This window comes from Eptesicus fuscus, chromosome 8 (assembly GCF_027574615.1).
Source record: "Eptesicus fuscus isolate TK198812 chromosome 8, DD_ASM_mEF_20220401, whole genome shotgun sequence".
Lineage (NCBI taxonomy): Eukaryota > Metazoa > Chordata > Mammalia > Chiroptera > Vespertilionidae > Eptesicus > Eptesicus fuscus.
In genome coordinates this window covers 90164633-90188831 of record NC_072480.1, presented here as the reverse complement: position 1 = coordinate 90188831, position 24199 = coordinate 90164633, and the positions used below count along the sequence as shown (strand labels likewise).

Here is a 24199-nt window from a genome sequence, read left to right as displayed (position 1 = left end):
CATCACAGTAAGTATACCTGATGTGTGGAAACATTTTACATCATATCAGGATACATTTATCTCTAGGTAGAATTTGAAGATATAATAGGATGAATTTAAGCAATGTATTCAATCAGTATTCATTTTTAAAGACTTTAATTTTAGTTGTATTGACATAAAATAGCTATTTAACCTTCTTTTCCTGCTACTTTTTAAATTTCTTTCAGTTTTTTTTAGCATAGTCGAGATTTATAGTATAAACATGATACTATTTTGCAATATTTTAAAATATACTTCCAAAAATGGACTCATTTACAAAAAATAAATTTATTTATTCTTCATTTTCTAAGTAAAACATTTCTAATTTCTACCCTAAGTCTATCAATTTCCATTAGAAACGTGTGATAGACTGAATTCTTTTTCTGCATTTTATTCCCATTATTTAAGGGAAAATAAAATGTCTCTTATCAGTAGCTACCTGTGTCATATTTTCCCAAAATTCTATATATGATTGGTCAGCAAAGAAAATATCCATTCCTCTTGTATCCTGCCCTTCTCATTTTTTTCATACAAGCCTACCTTCCTGCTGATTACAGTTGCAAGGGTAACGGAAGGAAGGCCTGAGCAGACCTGATGTGTTTATTCTAACCCAGACTCTTTCTGAGAATATGAAACCAGATCATTTCTAACTTAATACATGCAAAGAAAACATTTTATACATATGACAGCTCAGACATATTCAAAATTAAATAAATCAACATTTTTAGATTTGGGGTTTAAAAATCAATTGAAATATATTTTGTGTGCTTATAAAATTCTAGGCTTTGTATTAAATTTATGTTAATACCAGAATACTGTCCTCCCACCCCCCAATGACATGTAAGATTTCAGTTTTTCATAGAAGATGAGTGAATTCAAGAATTCTTTACACAATTTATTTTTCTTAGAATAAAGCTGAGAGGACTAAGATTGTTTTTAAGAAGTGATTAAAGAACATACAAGATCCTAAGAGGTCAGATTCCTTCAAGAAAAAAAATATGAATTTTCTTAAACATGTACCAGAATCATTAACCAGGTCAAAATTTCTACTTTTCAATCGATAAATGTCTATGTTAGCAGAGTGTTCCTCTTTTATATGTAACATAAAGGGTGTGTGATTTTATATATTATATGTTCATATAACATATGTTGATAGCATAATAGTTTCTATATTACAGGACATTTTCATCAAATAACATGGGTAAAATGTGAAGTATGCATTTTGTGAAACACATCACATTTTCTTAGGAAACTGCTCTAATGTGATACACAGAATAATAAATCATTTTTAGGGCAGTGCATGTGTAATATTATGTTGTTTTGATATAAACTCTGTTCATAAAACTGATCATTAATTCTATAGTAATTGGATTTTCTAAAAATATAATTACCTTTCGAATAATATCATGGAGATAATTATCTTTTATTTCCCAATAACATTACATTGATCTATTATAGAAAAGACAAACTATTTTAAATAGTTTAAAAATATAAATGTTAATTTCACCAAATTAATTGCTCTTCAATACCTCTTAGCCAACTTGAGTAAGGTATTAAATTATATGTTGCTTATTCTTACATTGCATTAGAAAGTATTAATTTTGATAAAGCAATGGCTAAAAAGTAATAATATATATATTTTTTTACTTTCGTATGTCTTGTTATCAGTCAATAGCAGGAAAATAAAAATAAAAGGAGGATAAACTAAAAACTGGAACATGGAATAATATTACTGAGAAAAGATAGTTTTGGTTTTAATTATTTTTGTTTAGTAGCATCCTTATTTTAAATTTCAGTCACAAACAATGTTGATTTAAAAACCCAGAATGATTGCTATGTGGTCCTGTGTTGAAAAAATAATAAACTCCATGCTGCCACATCTATATCATTGTCCCAGTAAAATATTAAGACTAATTGGGTATTAAATAATTAGAATGTCATTGTTCTGAAATTTTTCTTTTAAAATGTGCTTCAGTCACAATCTTATGCTTCAAATGGGAACTTGTATTTCATCATAATTCTTCTTATTTAGTGCTCAATAAATTTGGGAAAATTAATTAACTCCTAGAATTGCTAGCTGTTATTGTCAGAATCATTTACTCATCATTGATATTGTCATTTTCATTTTTCAAGAATCAGGGCATATCAAATTATATAAAAACCTCAATTACAATCTACAGTTCCTCATTTTTCTTTCTTTAAAATTTTTAAAGAAATCACCAGAGTATATGTTTTTATTGATTTTAGAGAAAGAGGGAAGCAAGGGAGGGAGAGGGGGGTTGGAGAGAAAGAGAGACAGAGGGGGAGAGTAACATCGAAGTGAGAGAATAACATGGAGTGGTTGCTTTCCATATGCACCCAACAGGCCACCTTTGGAGACAATGTTCCAACCTACTGAGCCACACCAGCCAGGGCTTTTGTTTTTTCAATTTTGTTTGTTTGTTTTTTGTCTGTCTTTAGTCACTATTTCTTCAATGCTTTAAACTTCTTCAAAGTAATTCTTAAATACATCTAACTATGTAGCAGTAAGTAAAAAATGCCATGGGCAAGAAATTAAACACATTGACATTTACATTCAGTACCAGTTTTCTTTAAATATTTCACATTTTCAGGCTTAATCACCACACAATACTGCAAACAAGTGCAGAGGGCTCTGCAGGAGAGCGAACTCAGGCTGCTTCAGCATCTGAGGAGTTTGCTTGCCTTCACTGCCCTGGGGACTTCTGAGGGAGGTACTCGGGGAGTTGGGTTGATGAATGAGCAGCAGATGGGCCAGAACAGATGTGGCCGCACTGGCCCTTTGCCTTTTCCAGGGTCTGTCAATCCACTCCACACTTAAACATCAAACTCATTTTATTTATGACTAGAGAAGATATGCTTGATAAGAAAAAAATTACACTTTTAGAGTTGTGTAAGGAAAATATTTCCCTCTGATTTGTTTTCTTCTCACTTTGAGTTGATATACACAAATAATATAGTTCATAGGATGAAACAAACATTTAGAAAATATAGTAAGTTTATAAGGAGATAAAAATGTATACATATATAAAAATACATTAAAATTAGTACAGTTTATCTATATATAAGCTATTTGTATCCTATAGAGTAATTAATTAAACTACATTGACCTTCCTGGTAGTAGAGTTACAAGGGAATTGTAACTAATTATGTGCTACCACTACATTTAAGGAAAAAACATATGAGCTTCTTATGGGAAACCAAAATTACACTGAATGAAATGTACATATCCTATATAATAAAAGCCTAATATGCTAAGTGTCCAGTTGACCAGTTGTTCGTTCAACCAATCAAAGTATAATATGCTAATGATATGCTAAGGCCGCTCAACTGCTTGCTATGACATGCACTGACCATCAGGAGGCAGACGCTCCAACCAGTAGGTTAGCTTGCTGCTGGGGTGCGGCTGATCGGGACTGAACGAGACAGGCCAGACACGCCCTGGAGCCCTCCTGCAGTTCCTCCTCAGCTGGCCAACCTCCTGCGTCCCTCCCTGGCCCCGATCATGTACCAGTGGGGTCCCTCAGTCTGTCCTGTGCCCTCTCGCAATTTGGGACCCTTCAGGGGATGTTGAAGAGCCGGTTTCGGCCCAATCCTGCAGGCCAGGCTGAGGGACCCCACTGGTGCATGAATTTGTGCACCGGGCCTCTAGTTGATTAATAAAAAGAAAACTGGGGGATGCAGTGTATACTGCTTTTAGCAACTCTACATCAAAGAAGCATTGGGCCTGTTCATACTTTGTCATAGTGCTTCAAAGAATGCAGAGAACCAGGCAACAAAGTGCAGTTACATAAAAATAATTGTGGGTGGCAAAATATAATATGTTTACTGGTTCAACTTAATTCAAGGATAAAGATCTAGACCTACCTGCAAGAGATGTGTGTGACCATTGTTTCAGTGATATGTACCTTCACCTGGACTTGTCATTGATCAGATGAAGAAAGAGCCCAAAAATCTTAGTGACTGTGACTGTAGCTGGATCTTTTCATTTCAGAAATCAAGTAACCTGATGATAAAATGATACACTTGAGTAAAAACTGGAGACCCTACGTCTTTTAACTGTGTCAATGGCTCTCTGCCCACCTCAGTACAGCCCCCAAATGCCAAGATAGACAGATATACTCACACACACACACACACACACACACACACACACACAGACGCACTCACACACACACACCACAGGCATCCCCATAGAAGGAAAGCAAAGCCAGCACAACTTTAAAGAGACATTTCTGAGTCTACCACTGCACACAGCAGGGTTGATGGAGACATCAGCATTTTATTCTGTTCAATATGCTTCAAGCTAATTTGCTTATGAGCTTTTTAAAAAAATTACCAGCCAACTATCATGACAAAATAAAACCTCTGAAAAGCAAGAAGTGCATTAAAACACCTAATTTTAAGGATTAATCACATCATTAGTCATAAAATTGTAATAGTGACTATGTTATAATTAAGAATTTAATATACATTGATGCTTAATGGATTGTTTAAACCACTGAGCATTTTTTAATGTTCTACAAATTTAAGTTAATTCCTATGTCCTAAGATTTTACAAGATTAGACTCAAAACATGTGCTAAAGAGGCACTTTGATTATGATTAATTATTAAGAATTATTCTAGAAAACCAAAAAATTAGAGCATAAGTTCAATGAAAAGTATTTTAAAAATACATTTTTTAAGTATTAAAAAAATATATCGGTTTTAAATAATAATAATAGTATGAGGAAAAAATAGTATGAGGACTTGTTTAATAATGTTTTATATATCAAAACAATATAAAGAAATATGTTCACCTAGAAATCACCATTTCCTGGGAAACTAGTTTTTCGAAGGTATTGCATTTTTTTCTTTATTGATTAAGGTATTACATATGTGTCCTTATCCCCCCATTGCCCCCACCCCTTACTCATGCCCTCACCCCCCTGGTGTCTGTGTACATTGGTTAAATTTATATGCATGCATACAAGTCCTTTGGTTGATCTCTCACTGGATGGATGAAAAAATCAACCTATGGAAGGTATTACATTTTAATAATTTATAGCACTGGGCCTAGAACAGCTGTCACTTCCCAGTTCTGTGACCTTATGCAAGTCACACTGGACATCTCCTCCAGTATTTATCTCATAAAGTAGATGTGAGGATTAAATAAATGAATATATGCGAAATTTGGGGAATACTTGCTGAAGCATTTTGTGTATGTTAGTACTTGTAATTTTTATTAAATCTCCGTGTAAATAATTCTGTACAGTTGACCAAGTCTCTGGATTTTACTTTGCTCATCTATGAAATGGGTATAATGCTACACTGCCTCCATGTTTCTCTCCTGTTCCACATCTAAGAGTGAAAAACTGTTTTTTTACCTTTAGAGAAGGAAATTAGTTGATGAGTAATTTCGTCCATTAAATTCCCCACTGTATAGTAGTCCTGACAAAATGACACACTATTTGAGTAATTGAAATCTTAGCCACAAATTAGAAGTATTTTAGATTTAGAATTAAGAATGTGAATAGACACAACTAAATCAACATCGTTATGTTTTTATACTTTCAGCAAATTTTATAATAAAATTTAATACACAAATTAATTCAACAAGCCCAATCAGCTTATTTTTGTAAATACTAAACATCAGCATGTTTTGTCCTGAAATAAATGGAGGAAAATGTAGATGAGGATTTTATAATAAATATTTAAAGACCCCTAAAGTGACATGTAATCTTGCATTGAAGCAATTACTACTGTGAACACCTGGGAATTGCTTAATTGACTGCAGATGGTGTAGAACATAAAAAACGTAGAAGGTTACAGATTATTCTTATGTACCAAATTTATGTTTTTTTCATTGACTCATTTTTTTAACTTAGAGAATGCTGTAGTAGCCTGGGACAACTTAATAAGAATGAATATTTTATGTAAATAGGCTGAAAATCTTGGAGAATAGATCAACAAAACACTTAGGTTTAATGTTACACATACATGTAAAATGATTAAATACATCGTTGATTTTTAAGGGCTCATTGTTAATATCAATCATATTAATTAAACTACTATTAATTAGTTTATTAATTAATCCATTTGGGAAAGTAGTATATTGAAGCAGATGCCTATGATTTTAGGACAAGATTGCATTCTTAGAAATTAGGACCCGTGGTGTAACTCAGTTATAATGAAAATTACAGTATCTAAATAAAATAAAATAATGTGCATGTTTTGAAAAATTATATCACATGAGATTTTTATGTCATTGTCATAACATCCTGAGTCATTACACTACCTTTTTTGGTGTTAGTTGCAAATTGTTACTATAATAAAGACAAAACAAATGCTTTGTCTCAAATATTTAATTAAATTCTCAAATATGTGTAGAGTTAGGCATGCAGGATCAAGGAATGCTGAGGATTTTCTTCCTGGAGGACCTAGACCGAATTCTGAAATAGATGGTTTGGCTCAGTCATATCTAGCCTTTGCCTGCTTCTGTACTCCTGCTCTTATCAAGTACCCATGCCCTAGTCTGAGATCCATCATTGTGGTTCTTCGAGGCCAGTTCCACTTAACAGTTCTCTGTTTTATGGTCCTAAAGACCATCCCTGCAAGGTGTTGGCCTCTCCTTGTCAAGACCATGGGTAGCTAATCTGCTAAAATTGTCAGGGATACTAATGCTTTGACTGGTAGGAAAACATCGTGGAATGTCTTCCTTTTCAAGCAAAATATATGTTTCAAAATATGGTAATAACGCCTTTAGTTGTCAAAGAAATAAATCTAGTCTTGAGTATTTAGGAATGAGCATGTGGAATAAAATGAAAAATGGTGGCTCTATTAGGACTTATTATAAAGGGCCATACTCACCATCTTAGCATTACCTAGGCCAGTCCATCTCTTTAAGTGGTGATAAAAGGAAGTAATATAGTTTTTCAAATAAATGTAATGCAATAATTGAGTACATATTTATAACATAATACTAAGGAAAGCACTAAAGAGCTGAATCACTATTTTGTTAATTATGTGATTACATTAAATAACTTAAAATGTGCCACAACTATAGCTCAGTGTTTAAATTTTAATGGTAAGAAGATTATAATGAAATAAAAATGATATATTACAGAGCTTACTACAGGATAAGAGTAAAATAAAGTAAGCAAAATACAAGAGTGTTTTTTTTTAGTTCATATTTTAGATGTTTAGTGAGCACTAGAAGTGTATGACTTATCTGAAATTAATGAGTCTATAGTTTATACACTGAACCAAACTTTGTTTTTAATGAGGCTCCATTTGTGGGACCTCAGAATTGCAGGTGCTTTGAGTTTCATATATAATTGACTTATTGAACATGCAAATTTTTGTTGGCCTCAATAAGAAACTTGTCTTTGGAAATTTGCTTAATGGGGCATACTGTTCACAAATGTAAGGTTATGGGACTAATTATCTGAAAACATCTGTGGTAGGAAGCTAAATAAGGCTTAGGGGTCCATGTGTACACGGAATATTATTTATCTCAGTTTTAGGGACTTGGATGAGGTTGCAGTGGATCCCAGACCACTAAGGAGCAATACTAATGGCCTGGCCATGGAATACAGGGAGACAAACTGTGGGGACCATTACTTATGATGGTCTAGTTCTATTAAGTGCATTAGCTATTTTCTCAAATTTCACTTTGGAGTATGTATCTATTCTTATGTGTAGTTTTGGAGAAATTCCAAGTCAGATAATGTATACATCAGAAAAATAAGCACAGTGGGAATAGCAAATGGAGTATAAGAAAAGGGAAAGATGAATCAGAGCAATTCTTGTTTCCAAGTATTTGCTGGACTCCTGATAATATACTCCATAACAGTATTACCACAACTTCCTAAGACTGCCTTAAAATTGCTATCAGTCCCTTAATCTGAATTCTTTGGTTAAAGTGTTTAACTAGCTCTGAATTCACTTGCAACCTTTCCCCACAATATCATACTTACATATTTTGTCATATATTTGCCTAAAATCAAGAATATGAAATCTTATACTTCCCTCATACATAGATCCAATTGTGGCATGGCTAGTTTTCAATATTTCAGCTGAGGTCCTGTGTCTGCTCCTTTCTTTTCTAAATGCTCACAAACACATCAGACAAGTGCAGATTTCATAGTCCATCCTCCTTTAACCCCTCCAAGGAATTAGTGCATGTTAACGCCTACTATTTAAAACCTATCTTCTCTCATGTCACAATATTTAGAAAAAAATCATTTCTAATTTTGCATTGCTGTCGCCATTTTGTACCATTCCACAAAGATTACTGAAAGTAACTTACAGACCAGTCACGATACAAGTTATTTTGGGAGACTAGGGGCTATGTGGTTCTAAAAAATAAGGTTACTTTGCCCATAGTCTGTCTTCCTGAGTCTTCATGATTGGATCGCCTTTTTTTCATCTCCTGTGGCCTCATTTTTCACTCAATTTTCACTTTTAAGTGAATCATTAAATGTATCCAAAAAAGCCGCACTGGAGAATTGTGGGAAATAAAGTCTTCAATATTATATCTGGAAAATAAAGCCTTCAATGTCATACACTAAGACATCAATTCTATGTATTTTTACATTAAAGGCTCTGAGAAATCATAAACTGTAGCCATTGCAATTACTAGAATGAAAGATACCGAGAACACCAAGTGCTGGACGGGATGAGTCCCATAAGCTGCTGCTGCTGGGGACAGAATGCAGTAGCCACTCTGACCAAGGTTGCCTGTTTCCTGTGAAGTTAACAGGGTCAAACTGAGGCTTTCTTTCTGTTTGTTGGTTGGTTTGTTTGTTTTTTCAATTTCAATGAAGCTAATCAGCTTCCCTTCGAAATACAGCTCCTGTTTCTGTTTTCTCACCCATAATCAACTGATCATTTAGAAGAGCCCTTGTTTAAATACAACATTAAATAGGTCGCCTCTGCTTTTGAATAACCTCCTCAAAGCTCAGTGAAAATAGAAATTAACTCTGGAATTCATTTGTTGATATCACATGGATAACAAAGGCAATGAATGCAAACAACGTGAAACTATTGAAAATTCAACCGACGCCACTGAATAGTTTATGGTTCTTAGGATGAAGTAGTTTCAAAGAAAAGTGTGTTCAGAATCTAAAAGGAAGAGATGCTGCGAGGCTGGCTTCCTGTCAGACAGAGGGCACAAGGCCCCTGGCTGAGCATGGAAAATGATGAACTCCTATGGGCCTTTTCAAAATACACCAAGAATTTTCTTATGTGTAGAAAATTTAATGGGTTACGGAAAGTGTTAGTAGGGTCACAGTGTAAGTAACGAGAATAAACAGTTTTGAGATTCTAATAAGTGTTTCAAAGCAAGAACGTCGTGTGATATTAGAAATGATTTAATAATGATTACGATCTTAAATGGGTTTGTTGGCCTCCTTCCACTCTCTCCTTTATCGTGCCTCTTTTCCCCCGGGTCATTTTATAATTTTTATAGTAACATAATAAAAGCTCTTTCATGTCAGAACATCAATAGATCTGAATTTATTATTTTTTTTCTTTCTGTGTAGCAGGCACATTTAGAGGAATGAAAATAAAGAAATATTATTTAGCATAAGTGAGCTTTCACTTAGGGGTATATGTCAAAAAGCACAAAGCTATGTGACATACTAAATAGTGACCATGCGTTTTGGTGCAAAGCCATGGAAGGCACGCTTAGAAGGTTTAAATTATTTTCCAGCTCACTACTTCCGCATCCCCCTAGCTTCAGAGCCAGAGCTCTTCCCCCTGCACCTGCCACCTGGTTTATACCCATCAGATGCCCTAGTGATGTCTTATCTGCTGACAAGGAGAATTCTGCAACTTACTGCATTATCACCAAGGTTCTCATTTGTCCTTGGTATTTCTATCCCCTTATAAATATATTTCTGGATGCATTAAAGTAACAATCTACTTTACTCAATTTAAAAATTATCTACTTTGTTAGAATAGGTAGTTTGTACAGGTTTAAACTTGAAAAACCAGTTGGGTGCATGTTGTATCATTTTCAATAGAAGTCCAAAAACTGTGGGCCTTATTTGTTATGCAGAGTCACTTTAAAAGTTTGAGCTCAGAGTGTTGCCATGGCATTAAAGATGTGCTTTGTGATGCAAATTAGAAATAAACTGATGAATGGGTGCAAGTAAAGTATGTCTAGAGGATAAAGGATGCATTTAACACATCTTCCTTTAGGATTCCTGGAGAAGATAACCAGCAGAAAGTATATAGGAGGGTGCTTTTGAGAGGTACACAGGTAAGAGAATGAAGAAGGTATGAAGACAGGACTGTGGAGAGGAAGAAACTGACCCTTAATGCCCTGCAATGGAGGCCTCAGTTTGTCTTACTAATAGGATCTCAGGGACTTAACTGCTGCTGGGAGTTCAGCATCCATTCAAAGTGCCATAGGAAGCAGAAAAGCATCTGAGGGAAGAGCAAGGACTCTGGAGACAGGCTACAGGGATTTATTGTCATGCATCCATTTACCAACTGTGTGATTTAGGCAAGTAAGTTAACCTCTCTGTGTCTGAGATTCCTAACTGTAAAATGGGTATCCTACCTAATAAAAGAGTAATATGCAAATTGACCCTAACTCCGCTACACCCACAAGCCATGCCCACCAGCCAATCGGGAGCAAATATGCAAATAAACCCAACCAAAATGGCTACAGCCACAGAGAGCAGGAGGGAGGCTTGGGTTTCCCCGGTAACAAAGGAAGCCATGCTTTCCGAGTACCCTTGCAGGCCTAAGCCTCCACTCAAGGCTACAAAGTTTCAATTATAGAATGTAAACAAATCCAAACAGAAATGGTGGCAGCCACTGAGCTGGAAAGAGCGGGAGGCTTGGGTTTCCCCCGGAAATGGAGGAAGCAAAGCTTCTACAGCCCTGTCTGGCCTAGGCCTCCGCTCCAGGCTACAAAGTTTCAATTATAGAAGAACACAAACCCCAAAAGAAATGACTGCCGGCCATGGAGTGAGCAGGAGGCTTGGCTCCGCTCCAGGATACAAAGTTTCAATTGTGGAAGGTAAATAAATTCCAGATACCAGGGCCTCTGCTTGGGTCGCCAGGGGGCGTGGCTGGCCTGAAAACCACCACAGGCCCTTCACCCAGGCCACCCCACACCCCAAGGAAACCCCCACCCTGATCCGGGATACCCTTCAGGGCAAACCAGCTGGCCCCCACCCTTGCATCAGGCCTCTATTCTATCTAATGAAAGAGTAATATGCAGATTGACCATCACTCCAACACACAATATGGCCACCCCCATGTGGTCAAAGATCCTGCACCCATGTGGACACAAGATGGCCAGCAGGGGAGGGCAGTTGGGGGAGATCAGGCCAGCAGGGGAGAGCAGTTGGGAGGGACCAGGCCTGCAAGGGAGGGCAGTTGGGGGCAATCAAGCCTGCAGGGGAGGGAAGTTAGGGGTGACCAGGCTAGCAGAGGAGGGAAGTTGGGGGTGACAGGGCCTGCAGGGAAGGGCAGTTGGGTGGGACCCAGGCCTGCAGGGGAGAGTAGTTGGGGGGGAACCAGGCCTGCAGGGGAGGGTAGTTAGGGGTGACCAGGCCTAAAGGGGAGGGCAGTTAGGGGCAAACATGCTGGCAGGGGAGCAGTTAGGCATCAATCAGGCTGGCAGGGGAGTGGTTAGGGGGTTATCAGGCTGGCAGGCAGAAGCGGTTAGGGGCAATCAGGAAGGCAGGCAGGCGAGCAGTTGGGAGCCAGCAGTCCTGGATTGTGAGAGGGATGTCCGACTGCCCGTTTAGGCCAGATCCCACTAGGATCGGGCCTAAACGGGCAGTCAAACATCCCTCGAGGGGTCCCAGACTGGAGAGGGTACAGGCTGGCCTGAGGGATACCCCGCCCCGCTCCCCCCCCCATGCACGAATTTAGTGCACCGGGCCTCTAGTAATGATAATATTTGCCTTGCTATTTTGGTCATTAAATAAGTTGATGTAAGTGACATTCTTAGCACATATTAAGTACTACAGATGTGCTAGCTGGTAGTATTAGTAGTATGTCTTAATGAGAGAACCACCAGAAAAGATTTATTCAGATGTACCATAATTTTTATTGGATGGTGATCACTCAAGGTAACATTTAATTCTAGCATTTTAAGTTTATTGAGTGCTATCGCTTGATTTATTGGCATGGGCAGGTGCTTTCACATGTCATGACATTCACAAGACTACTGCTGGGCGATAAGCACAATTAAATTACCCATAGCATCTGGCCCTTTAACCAGTCACTGACAGGACATTAAGGTTTTATATTTGTTCTCTCTTAGTTTTCTGACATTCCAACAACTCATTAATTCTGGTAACAATAAATTATTCTAGATGTGAATGTTTTATATGAACATAAAAATGAGCAGTGAATAATGCCTTATATTAATTGTATTACTTTACATTGTTATTGAAAATATACATGAAAAAAGTGAACTCTAGAATATGCATCTTTATTAAAGTTATCAGTTTCCCACAAAGTTAACTGACAAATGTAAAACAACTTGAATGAACATACTAATGGGTATTTTACAACTTGATAAAATATTTCCAAACAATATAATTTAATGAAAAGCCAAGAGAATTTTAATATGTGTAACATTAACTATTACAGGCACAATAACTAATACAATTTGGGGTTAAAAAGAGCAAAATCAATAACTAGAACAAGGAAGTTACCATGTATCTACAGTAATTCAACATAGGTTAAAAGTATCCTGTGAACTCAATAGGGACATAAGAAGGGGAATTACTAAACACAGGAGGTTGACTTAATTGTCCAACAGTTTAGCAGCAGGAGTTAAATCTCTACACCTTTATACAATAAAACAATAAGTTGACCTTGGAGAACCGTAATGGTTTTATTTGAAATTTGAAACAAATAATGGGAAATACATATATTAGAAGAGCCATGTGATCTTGTGTGGAGAAGGTCTTCTAGAGTATACTGTGCATTACAGGCTGCAGAAGAAAAGACGAATTGATTTACATGAATGAAAGTTTAAATTCTTCTAAAAGTCAATACGCCCATAAACAAAACTGAATGCTAACATGTAAATATTAACAAAATTACCATCTTATTTGAGTTTGCTCTCTAAAGAAGGTTTCCATTTTGAGTTTATTTTTGTGTGTGGTGTAAGTTGGTGGTCTATATGATAGGAATCCACAGGCAGCAAAATCTCAGACATATGCCAAAGCAATATCTTCACCGATACAGCTCCTAGGGCAATGGAAACTAAAGAGAAAATAAACAAATGGGACTACATCAAAATAAAAAGCTTCCGTACATTAAAAGAAACCATCAACAAAACAACAAGAAAGCCCACACTACATGGGAGAACATATTTGCCAATGTTATCATCGATCAGGGTTTAATCTCTAACATTTACAGGAAACTCATACTACTTAACAAAAGAAAGGTAACCCAATCAAAAAATGGGCAACAGACCTAAATAGATACTATTCGAAAGAGGACATGAGGAAGGCCAAGAGACATATGAAAACATCCTCAGTCACTAATCATCTGAGAGATGCAAATCAAAGTGACAATGAGGTACCATCTCACACCTGTCAGAATGGCTATCTCAACAAATCAACAAATGACAAGTGCTGGTGAGGATGCGGAGAAAAAGGAACCCTCATGCACTGCTGGTGGGAATGCAGACTGGTGCAGCCACTGTGGAAAACAGTATGGAGTTTCCCCAAAAAACTAAAAATGGAACTCCAATTTGACCCAGTGATCCCACTTCTAGAACTATATCCAAGAAACTAAACACCAATCAGAAAGGATATATGTACCCCTATGTTCATAGAAGCACAATTTACCATAGCTAAGATTTGGAAACAGCCTAAGTGTCTATCAGCAGGTGAATGGATTTAAAAAATGTGGTAAATCTACACAATGCAATACTATGCTGCAGTAAAAAAAAAAAAAGAAGAAATTCTTACCTTTTGCAACAGCATGGATGGGACTGGAGAGCATTATGCTAAGTGAAATAAGCCAGTCAGAGAAAGATAAATATCACATGATCTCACTCATTTGTGGAATATAATGAAAAACATAAACTGATGAACAAAAACAGATCCAGAGACAAAGAAGCATTGATCAGACTGTCAAACCTCAGAGGGAAGGTAGGGGAGGGGAGGGGAGAGATCAACCAAAGGACTTGTATGCATGAATATAAGCCTAACCAATGGACACAGACACTAGAGGAGTGAGGGCATGAGTTGGGGGGGGGGGGCAATGGGGGAATAAGGACACATATGTAATACCTTAATCAATAAAGAATAAAAAAGTAAAACAGCACATTAAGAAAAATAAGGTTTCCATTAGGTGGCATCAGTCTCTTGGTCTCTCTGAGGAGTGCCATCATCGGCATATGTTTTCCCCAGTGTCTTCTGGTTTCAAGCCCCACTCCTACTTATGATTGGAATCTACACTGTGATATACTGTGGGCAACAGAGTAAAATTTTTATTGTAGTGTTTAGTTCTTGCCCATTTATATTCAACTGTAATTATTGATATCTTTCCATTTAAATATACCATCTTGCTGTTTCTTTTCTCTTTACTTCCTCTATTTTTTGATTGTCTTATTTTCCATTCCTGCCCTATTTTATCAGCTGATTTCTTTTTATTATCCCATTTTATCTCCTCTATTACCGTTTTAGCTAATCTTGTCTCATTGCTTAAGCGTTCATTGATTCCACTCGGATATAATAATTCTATCAGATAACATTTATTCACTGCATGTGATATGCCTTTTTTATTTTACCTTTATGAATTGAAAGAGTATGAATGCATATAAGATGTAAACAATTTTTGAAGAATAATAAGTCACCTACAAACTTTGTGCCATCTACAATTTTGAAGTGCTATAATTTTATGTTTGTATACTATGTAAAAGCCAGAATATTTTGCACATATGTAGTTTGATTGGGACCCTTACACGAAACAATAGGTCAAAATGGTCACTTTCATTTCTCTTAAACAACTTGGTCAACAGAAGTGGAATAAAGAGATAGATTTTACCTGATGCTCAAAGTTCATAGAAACCAGGCCCAGGAAAAAAAAAAAAAATACCATAGTAGTTTAGGAAATGGTTGGCTAGGTAGTCTATAAGTATTATTATTATTATTATTATTAATAATCACCAAAACAACAAGAATACAAGTATAAAAGATACATTTATACCATTAAGATCAGGTTTTAGAAAAATCTAAATAGAACTCTAGTTTGCCCAATACAAAAGTCTATAAGAGAATTTGCCTCAGTAAATGATAGTAGCCTTCTCAACAGCATCATTTCAGATATATATATTTAAATTAGACACTGATGAATTTGTGCAGCGATTCAGTGATTTCTATTTGAGGGAGGGAGGGAGGGAGAGAGAGAGAGAGAGAGAGAGAGAGAGAGAGAGAGAGAGAGAGAGAGAGAGAGAGAGAGAATGACTGCACAAAAAACATAAAGAAGAAGAAAATAAAGAGTAACAAAAATGCAACTAAAAGAAAGCCAAATCACAATGTATGCACTATTCAACATGGGTGTTGTGAGTAATTTATTGATTCATATAATTGGAAAGTCCAGGGGTACATTGGTTTTTCTCTGACTGCACCCAGTTGTTTAAGCAATTATTCAGGATTGTCTCTCTGTCTTTGTCTTTCTCTTTCTGTTCCTTTCTTGCGGATTGAATGAATTCTCAGGCAGACTTTTTCCACATGGGAGACAGACTTAAAAGCTTCAAGTGTATATCATGGTCAGTGTCTGTGATCTGAAAAGAAGAATGTGCCTCTTTCAAAACTTAGCCCAAAAATCAGGAGAGTGTTTGAGTCAGGTGCTTATGCATGAATTAATTGCTTTGGTCAGAGAAAATAATACCACTCTAAGAAATGGTATTCTAGAGAGTCAGCACCACTGGCCCCATGGACTGACTCTGAGGAATCTATTGTCAGTAAGACTGAAGAGAAGTGGTATTTAAATGATGTTTATGCCAACAGTAATCAGGGAATTGTACATCAAAACCAACTATGGCATATCTCTTACATGCTCAGATTAGCAAAAATTTTGAAGTTGGATAACATTGAGTGTTTGCAAAGATGCAGAGCTATAGGAACTCTCATATTCTCTGGGAGGAATGTTAATCAGTTTGGAAAATAACTTTTTGTTATCTACTAAATTTAAAGTACATTTTCTACTCTCTCACACCCAAATATAAGCCCTAGAAAATTCTTGCCGAAGTATAGAAGCAATCTTGTACAAAGTTCTGCAGCATCATCGTTACTAACTCTGATATCCCAGAAACAACCTAAAAGATTATCAGTAGAAAATGGATCATTGACCTGTGGTCTATCCATCTGATAGAATAAAACAGTGAATATGAATAAACTGGAGATACATGTATTGAAATAGATGAATCTAACAAATTTAATGTTGTATGCAAAAAACCTAGTCACCTAAAAATATAAGTACTATAAAGGTATGTTGTATACATATATATAACTCAAAACATGTCAATTTTAAAAAACTGTTTTAAGAATACATACATAAGTACAGTTATAAAATGGGAGTGATAGAAACTAATTTCAAGATAATGTTGACATTGGAGCTCCCCATGGAAGGAAGGGACACGTGATTAAAGAAAGGTTGCATTGAACATTTTATATATGTTGTTAATAATACCTATTTACTTGTCTGGGTGGTTGGTAACACTATTTATATAATCTTTATATGCGTAAATTTTTCATAACTTTAAAAAAGGATGAGGGGGACCAATAATATGTGATTGTAGGGATGTATAGATAGGCGAGGGCGTGATTAACAAAGTACTGAAGTACAAATGATGGAAAGAATTGGAATTCATTAAAGTTTAAAAGAAATTTTTATTGAGGAATTGTTATGCAGTGGTCCAGACATGGGGTGGAAGTCTCAAATAGGACTACAATGGAGAGTGTAACTTCAGAGTTCTTGTAGCAACCTTACTTGCTGGAAGAGAATGGTCCCTCCTCTGATTCCAAAGCAGACAGTTCCTCTGTGTGTGTGTGTGTGTGTGTGTGTGTGTGTGTGTGTGTGTGTGTTGGGGAGGCAGGGGGCAGGGGGAGTGTGGGGTAAAACTGATCTCTGGCAGGATCCTATGAGAATTGCAGATTCCAGCCTGGCCCTGGTGACCTCTTATTCTGCTTCTCCTCCCCTCCTCAAGTACACTAGTACATTTCCCATGCGAGTTTTTAATGACACACATAGTGTGAAATAAATAAAGTACAGGGCCTCTTTATGTCTATATTTCATTAAAGCAGCTTCATTTTTTGTTTCCAACTTTGTTTTGTTTTTTTTTTGGCCCATGATAATTCTAAGTCAGGACTTTCAGAACACCAAATTTAGTTGAGTATATTGAATCTTGTTTTTATTCTTCTCATGGGGATTTCTAATCATTTAATATTACTCATTTTCAAGACCTAGAAAGTATTGACAGACATATAAAATTGCAGTTATATAGACAAAAAAATTCATTATGATATGCTTGAGGAAAACACAGTAGAGATGATCAGACATACTCATTTTGATCTTTGCCTTATTTTCTTTAAATCAGTACTAAATCATACCATAAGGCCCAATCTATATATATAAAAGCCTAAGCGACATTTCGACCATTCGATCGGTAGCTATGATGCTCACTGACCACCAGGAGGCAGACACTCAATGCACAGGCATGGGAACATGGAACAGACTGATGAATCTCAGAGGGAAGAGGGGAGGGGGGAAGGCAGGAAGAGCTTAACCAAAGATCTTATATGTATATTAGAGGCCCAGTGCGGGATTGGCCGAAACCGGCCCAGTGCATGGATTCGTGCACCGGTGGGGTCCCTCGGCCTGGCCTGCGGGGATAGGGCTGAAACCGGCAGTCCAACATCCCCTGAGGGGTCCCAGATTGCAAGAGGGCACAAGCCAGATTGAGGGACACCACAGGTGCATGAATCTGTGCACCAGGCTTCTAGTGGTAATATATTGTTTTAGCACCTTTGGAGATTTCTATTGAAGAAAATTTTCAGTTCATGTATTTGACTGATTCAGTGTAGAAAATTCAAAGACAATAGATAAATTATTAGAGCCTCTCTACTTCCCATCAAAACATGCCTTTGGCTACTGAATATGACTATAAGAAATGTGGATGTTTTAAAAAGCAACAGAACAGAATCCCAGGGTAACAAAGAAATTAGCTTAGTTGTTATTTTGGTTTGTTTCTTTGTGAAGAATACATAGAACATTAAATGAACTAGAGAAAATATTTGGATATGGATTGAACTCTTCAATCCTTTTATGGAAACTATTCTTTTGCTTACACATTTTCTCTCTTTTTCCTGCCAATTCTCACTTCTCCTATCCCTGACTGCTCTTTGTTTGATTTTGAAGTTGCTAGAATAAATTTCCTCAGAGATATACCTAAGGAAACATTTAGTTTTGATACTTTATAGTTAGCGAGTTGGGGTTTAAGATAACTAATAAAATATAGAACTGCCTGAACAACCCCATCTCTTATGATCTATTTAAGGAAACAGAGCTCCTTACCCAGAGTCATCAGGCACATGGCTCTCTGGCAGCACCGGAGGCCTCACTGGTTGAGATACAATTGAATTGGACATCACCTCTCCTGTGTACACTGGATCCTAAGTGGACCTAACCTGGAGAATCTATGATGCCAGGGACATAAGAAAAGGAATAAGACAACACAGTGCATGTTAGGATGTAATAAATTTAGTTTCATATAGCCTAATATACTAAATTTAAGCATAAATATTCACAACAATGTAATATAGGCTCAACTATACATATTTATTGGTTTTCATTTGCAGAAAAGAAAAGCAATGTACAGAAGCACAATATTCAAAATTATTTTCTGAAGTGAATGTTTATTTATTATCAATGCATTGCTAATTGCTTGCAATTTTGTCTTCTGTAATTACACTAATATGTTGAATAAAGTGTAGTCTGCAATAATAATTTATGTATATATTTTAATAATTCTGCATGCATTTATTTTTTACCTAGATGCTTCTCTTCTATTGCAGATGCATTTACTTAGTTGCTTTGCTTATTTAAATTTAATGAATTAAGATTTCAATTCACCTTGACATACCCAGACACTTTACTTACAGTTCTAATAGTTTATGACATACAATATCTCATTTTGATATTAATAAAGCATCTCTTATATAATGACATTAACTATTATGCCAAGAAAAGTTTTGCTAGCGTGTGTATATATTGCTTATATATGTAGGTATGAATGTAAGTATGTATGTAGTGTGTAGTGATCTAATGCACCTCAATATCATTTAAGTCAGTGATATATTGTGCAGACCAATTCACCCAATAATTAAGTATATGTGAAGGAAGTAACATAATATATATGTTAAGGTTTTATGTGTATAATAGCTATAATATCTTTCAGAAAGTTAATATTTAATATATGCCTGAGTTCCTTCAAGAAAGATTAAAACATAGAGTCCACAAAATTCACAGTTCACATTTATCAATACATGGGCCTTAGACGTTTTTTCAAACATTACCCAGTTTTATTACTGTGTTCAAAAATTCAAAGAACAATGTAGACCATAATTAGAAGAAAACACACTCAACTGAATGCAGGCTGCTGGAATAACTTCCAAGACCAAATGCGATGACTGTTATGAAGGACAATAGGTCTTCCATGGTTTTTTTCAATATTGTCATTAAATTCCATAAGGAAAGTTCTTTGCTTTAAAGACAGATAAAGAACTGATTTTAAAATATAATGCATGCTGTTTTAAACTTGACAAGCCTGTGAGGTTGTCATAGCAGCTTTTCAAATTTTCTGTGTTGAACCATAAAAATGTATGTAGTTACAGAATATAAAAAACATGTACATCTTTTTTTCAGAGAGTTATCTGTCATGTTATCAGGGTTTGGAATTAATTTTTTCCTCTTGTTCAGTGATCCTCAGAAGCTATGATGATGGTAAGGTGTAGTAAGTTACTAAAGCCAGTGGGCTAGGATTGGGTGTAGGGCTGAGGACTAAGGAAAGCAAAGTAAGCTTAAGTGTAGAATTTAATTACCTAACATTGTCCTACTAAGCACCCACTAGATACCAGACTCAATTTTAAATTTGGAGGCTATATTAGAATACAAAGATGATCTCATGTTTTCAATTCCAGAGGGTCATATCCTATATAATAAAAGCCTAATATGCTGAGTGTCCAACCATTCAACCAGTCGCTATGACGTGCACTGACCACCAGGGGGTAGACACTCCGACTGGTAGGTTAGCTTGCTGCTGGGGTCTGGCCTATCAGGACTAGGTGAGAAGGGCAGGACACACCCTGGAGCCCTCCCTTGGGCCCCTCCCCAACCCCAATATTACACCGGTGGGGTCCCTCAGCCTGGCCTGTGCCCTCTTGCAATCCAGGACCCCTTGGGGGATGTTGGAGAGCCAGTTTTGGCCTGATTCCTGTAGTAGTTAATAAATAATGGCAGTACATTTTCTTAGTTCAGGCTGCCATACTTAAATACCATTGGCTGAGTGACTTAAACAACAAAAATAAAGTTATCACAGTTCTGGAGACTGGGGATTCCAACATCAAGGTCCCAACAAATCCAGTATCTGTTGAGAGGCCTCTGACTGGCTCACAGACAACCAAATTGTCATTGTGTCCTCACTTGGAGGACTGAAGAGAGAGAGTGCACTCTCGTGTCCTTTCGTAAGGGTACTAATCCCATTCACAAGGGCTCCACGCTAAAGGCCAAATTACCTTTTAGAGGCCTACCCTCCTAACAGCACTACACTGGGGGTTAAAATTTCAATGTATGAATTTTGAGAAGATGCAAACATTAAGTTTATTGCATATGCTGAAATAAATGAAAAGAAGTATGCTCAGAGTGTTTCATGCCTAGGACCCTGACTGGGCTGCATTGTAACTCGCAATAGTTTCTGATGTAGGTATATGGCAAAGGAGGGATGTTCCAAATATTAACAAGAGGGGAAGATATAGATCCATACATAAAAACAAGTAAATGTTATGGAAGGAACAACTCCTCACACTCTGACCTCTTTTCTCTTCTTACTGAAGCCCTACAAACTCTCATATTCATTGTGTTTTCCAAATAGGGAAGATGGGTTTGTAGTCTGTGAATGGATTAATATATAAAAGTACCCAATAAATTAAAAAAATAGATTTCAAGTCTATACAGTAATTATATGTATTTAATATTATATTTTAACAAATCAAGAAAAAAATTATTAGAAGACATGTTGGGGAGCACTAAAATACTTACATATACATAAACATGTATATGTATGCAAGATTAATAAAGGATTCACATTCAGTGATAGTAAAGGGTGAACGAATTTCAATATTAGACTCTGAAATGTAAAGTAACTAAAGTTTTACAACTGAATAATGCTTTATAGGTATCTTGTGATGTGGCAGGTATGAGCACTATTTTCTGCATGTAGAGAGAAAACATGAGTCATTCAGCCCATAAGTATTTATTGAGCCTGCAGCAGATGCCGGGTGTAATGCCCCATTTTCAGGCTGCAACCAAGCACAAAGCAGACATTGTCTCTCCTTGTTTATATACAGAGTTTTGAACTAGCTAACCCCACAAACATTTTTAGGATCGCATCAGACATTTATATGTCAGATGTATGCCCAACTATCCTAGCCTAGCAATATTCTTCCAAATTGTACAGGCTACTGAAAATTATAACAATTAAAAATATTAATTTGTGTGTAAAACATACTGCAGAGATACACTAAACAATATATTCATTTCTCTTATCTTTCTAAAAGTACATATTGATGATTTCCTGCTTACCAGTTTCATTTGTAAACCTTCCCTCTGACCATAGGATCTGATGCTGTGGAAGCTCAGTGTAAAAGATTTGAAGTGAGAGCGAGCGAAGATGGCAGGGTGCTGTTTTCTGCAGATGAAGATGAGATTACCATTGGGGCTGAAAAGCTGAAAGTTACAGGTACTGTAGATTGAGGTATTGAAACATTGTTTACTTCTTGAAAGAATTTATAACTGGAAAAAAAGCTACTTTATGAGGTGTGTGGCCCCCATGTCCAAAATTGAGTTTCACATGATATCAGAACGTTTGATTTTCCAACAGTCTTCAAAGAGAAGGCACTGGTTGTGGATGCTGAAACAAATGTAAACATTAGCCTTGTTGATGTATAATTAAGCTGTGAGTCTCAGGGAGGGATAGGTGGAGGAAAGTGGGTATGAATGGTGGAAGATAAAAGGTAGGTCAAACACTAAGTAAAGCTTTCTATTGGTGATAGACAAATAAAATTTAGAGATATTATTTAAAAATAAAAGATATATAAAAAGAGAACTAAAGTGTAAATACCAACTTTAAAATGAAGTAGGGGAAGATTATAATATAAGTAAACTAAATGATTGTTCTTTAGGGCTCATATATATACTTAAAAAGTATATAAACCAAGAAATAGTGCTGATCACATATTATTTCAGAGTTATTAATTTAGGGTTCTAACATTAGGGTCATAAGTCAATCAACAACTGAAATTGAAAAGCAAGAACAACAACAAAAAAACACACACATACCAAAAAACAGAAAGTTAAAGGGATGATTGGGAGCAGCAAATAATTTTTAAAGACAATTTTAAGCACAATTTCTATTCAATTATTCCATTCACAACAATAATACATGTCTTATTAAAACTAGCCAAAGAGGCCTACATTATTTTAAGAAAGAAAAAAAGGTGAAATGCCTTTGACTTAGTGTTATCCAGATCGGAGTTTGGGAACAGCTCCTGGGATATCTGTCATATCTAATTAGGTCCAACTTAGTCCTCTGGGCCATGTAAGAGCAGTTAGCATGGTAATTGGCCTCTGCTCTCCATGGGTTTTTGGGTTGAATCCTATCTCTACTATTCAATATTTTAAATAAATTATCATGCCTCCAATTTTTCTTAACCTAAATGATAATAATAAATTTAGTGTCCAATTATGTGTGTGTGCACATGCATGCCTGTGTGCATCTGTATGTTTAGAAGGTTTTCCACACATAATAAAGACATTGTAAGAGTTAACTCTTTATTCTTACTAATAAAGAGAAAAATAATATTGTCAATGCCCCAGACATGGCTGCATGGACTTCAAAAAAGATGTACTATTAAATAACAATGAAATTCAACAAGAGTTGTTGGAAGGGGATCTTCATTGGGCATCCCTTGGATTGCTCATAACCCACTACCACCCTCATGTCCTCCTATCTTTTGTGAGAGTGTCCTGCTGAGTAGCTGAGGCCTGTAACATCAGGTTGGTGTTTGGTTGTGGCCCCTATTACTGTCCATCTGCCTTATTTTCCGTTTTTTCTTAAAATTCCTTGTAAAGGTCAGGAAAGGAGGTATGCATTCGAGGCAAAAATTAACCAGATTGACCTTTCTAAGTCCTGTGATGGGGGCAAAGGAGACTTAAAAAAGCATGAAGATATGGTTTGTGTAGAACACAGACAAATAACTAAGAACATTGACTTTAGGGCCCTTTGTGCTAACATGTGAGTTGCTGGTTGGTAGAAAAGTCAGGGTTGTGGTTAGAAATGCACTCAGGGAGACTGGGCACATGTGATTTCAATATTTAACAATCTTTGAACCTTGGTAGTGCCTACTGGTTATCAGCTTTGATAGCAGCATAATTCTGAGATAGCATTTAGGATATTACCCAATTACCCCAAAATTATTTAATCAGTTTTCATATATTCCCAGGGGGTACTTTGCATTCATAAATGAAGGGAAGTTCTAGAGCTCTTGACAGCTTTTAGGATTCATGGAATTGTAACTTTCTTTGATCTTTATGTTACCTTGACATGTCTCATAACAGTTGCAGTAGAGTGCTCTTCTTTACAAAATTAGACACATTCAGTAGTTTTTGAATTTTTTTCTTTGAGGTAGGTGGATACTCAATTGTATTTTCCTCTTTTTCTTGGTATCCTTGGGCTATAATTTGAGCCATTAAGTCAGGGGAGAATGTGCCCCCTGAGAAATCTAAGTTTTTCTGCTTTTTAATTAACTGTCTTGAGGCAGTCATCTCTGCTAACCTGTTCATTTTTTTTCTTGCTCTCTCTCCCCCTATGTGTCTGTATGAATGTGTGTGTATATGTATGTATAGTATATA

General features: G+C 36.3%; 1 protein-coding gene across 1 annotated transcript in view; it reads left to right on the top strand.

The window, feature by feature from the left end:
• SGCZ (sarcoglycan zeta) overlaps positions 1–24199 on the top strand; it is a 196889-nt gene that overhangs the window by 125542 nt on the left and 47148 nt on the right. Inside the window, exon 4 of the mRNA XM_054720323.1 lies at positions 21906–22028. Coding sequence (XP_054576298.1) covers positions 21906–22028 — 123 coding nt within the window. The remainder of the gene's footprint in view (positions 1–21905; positions 22029–24199) is intronic.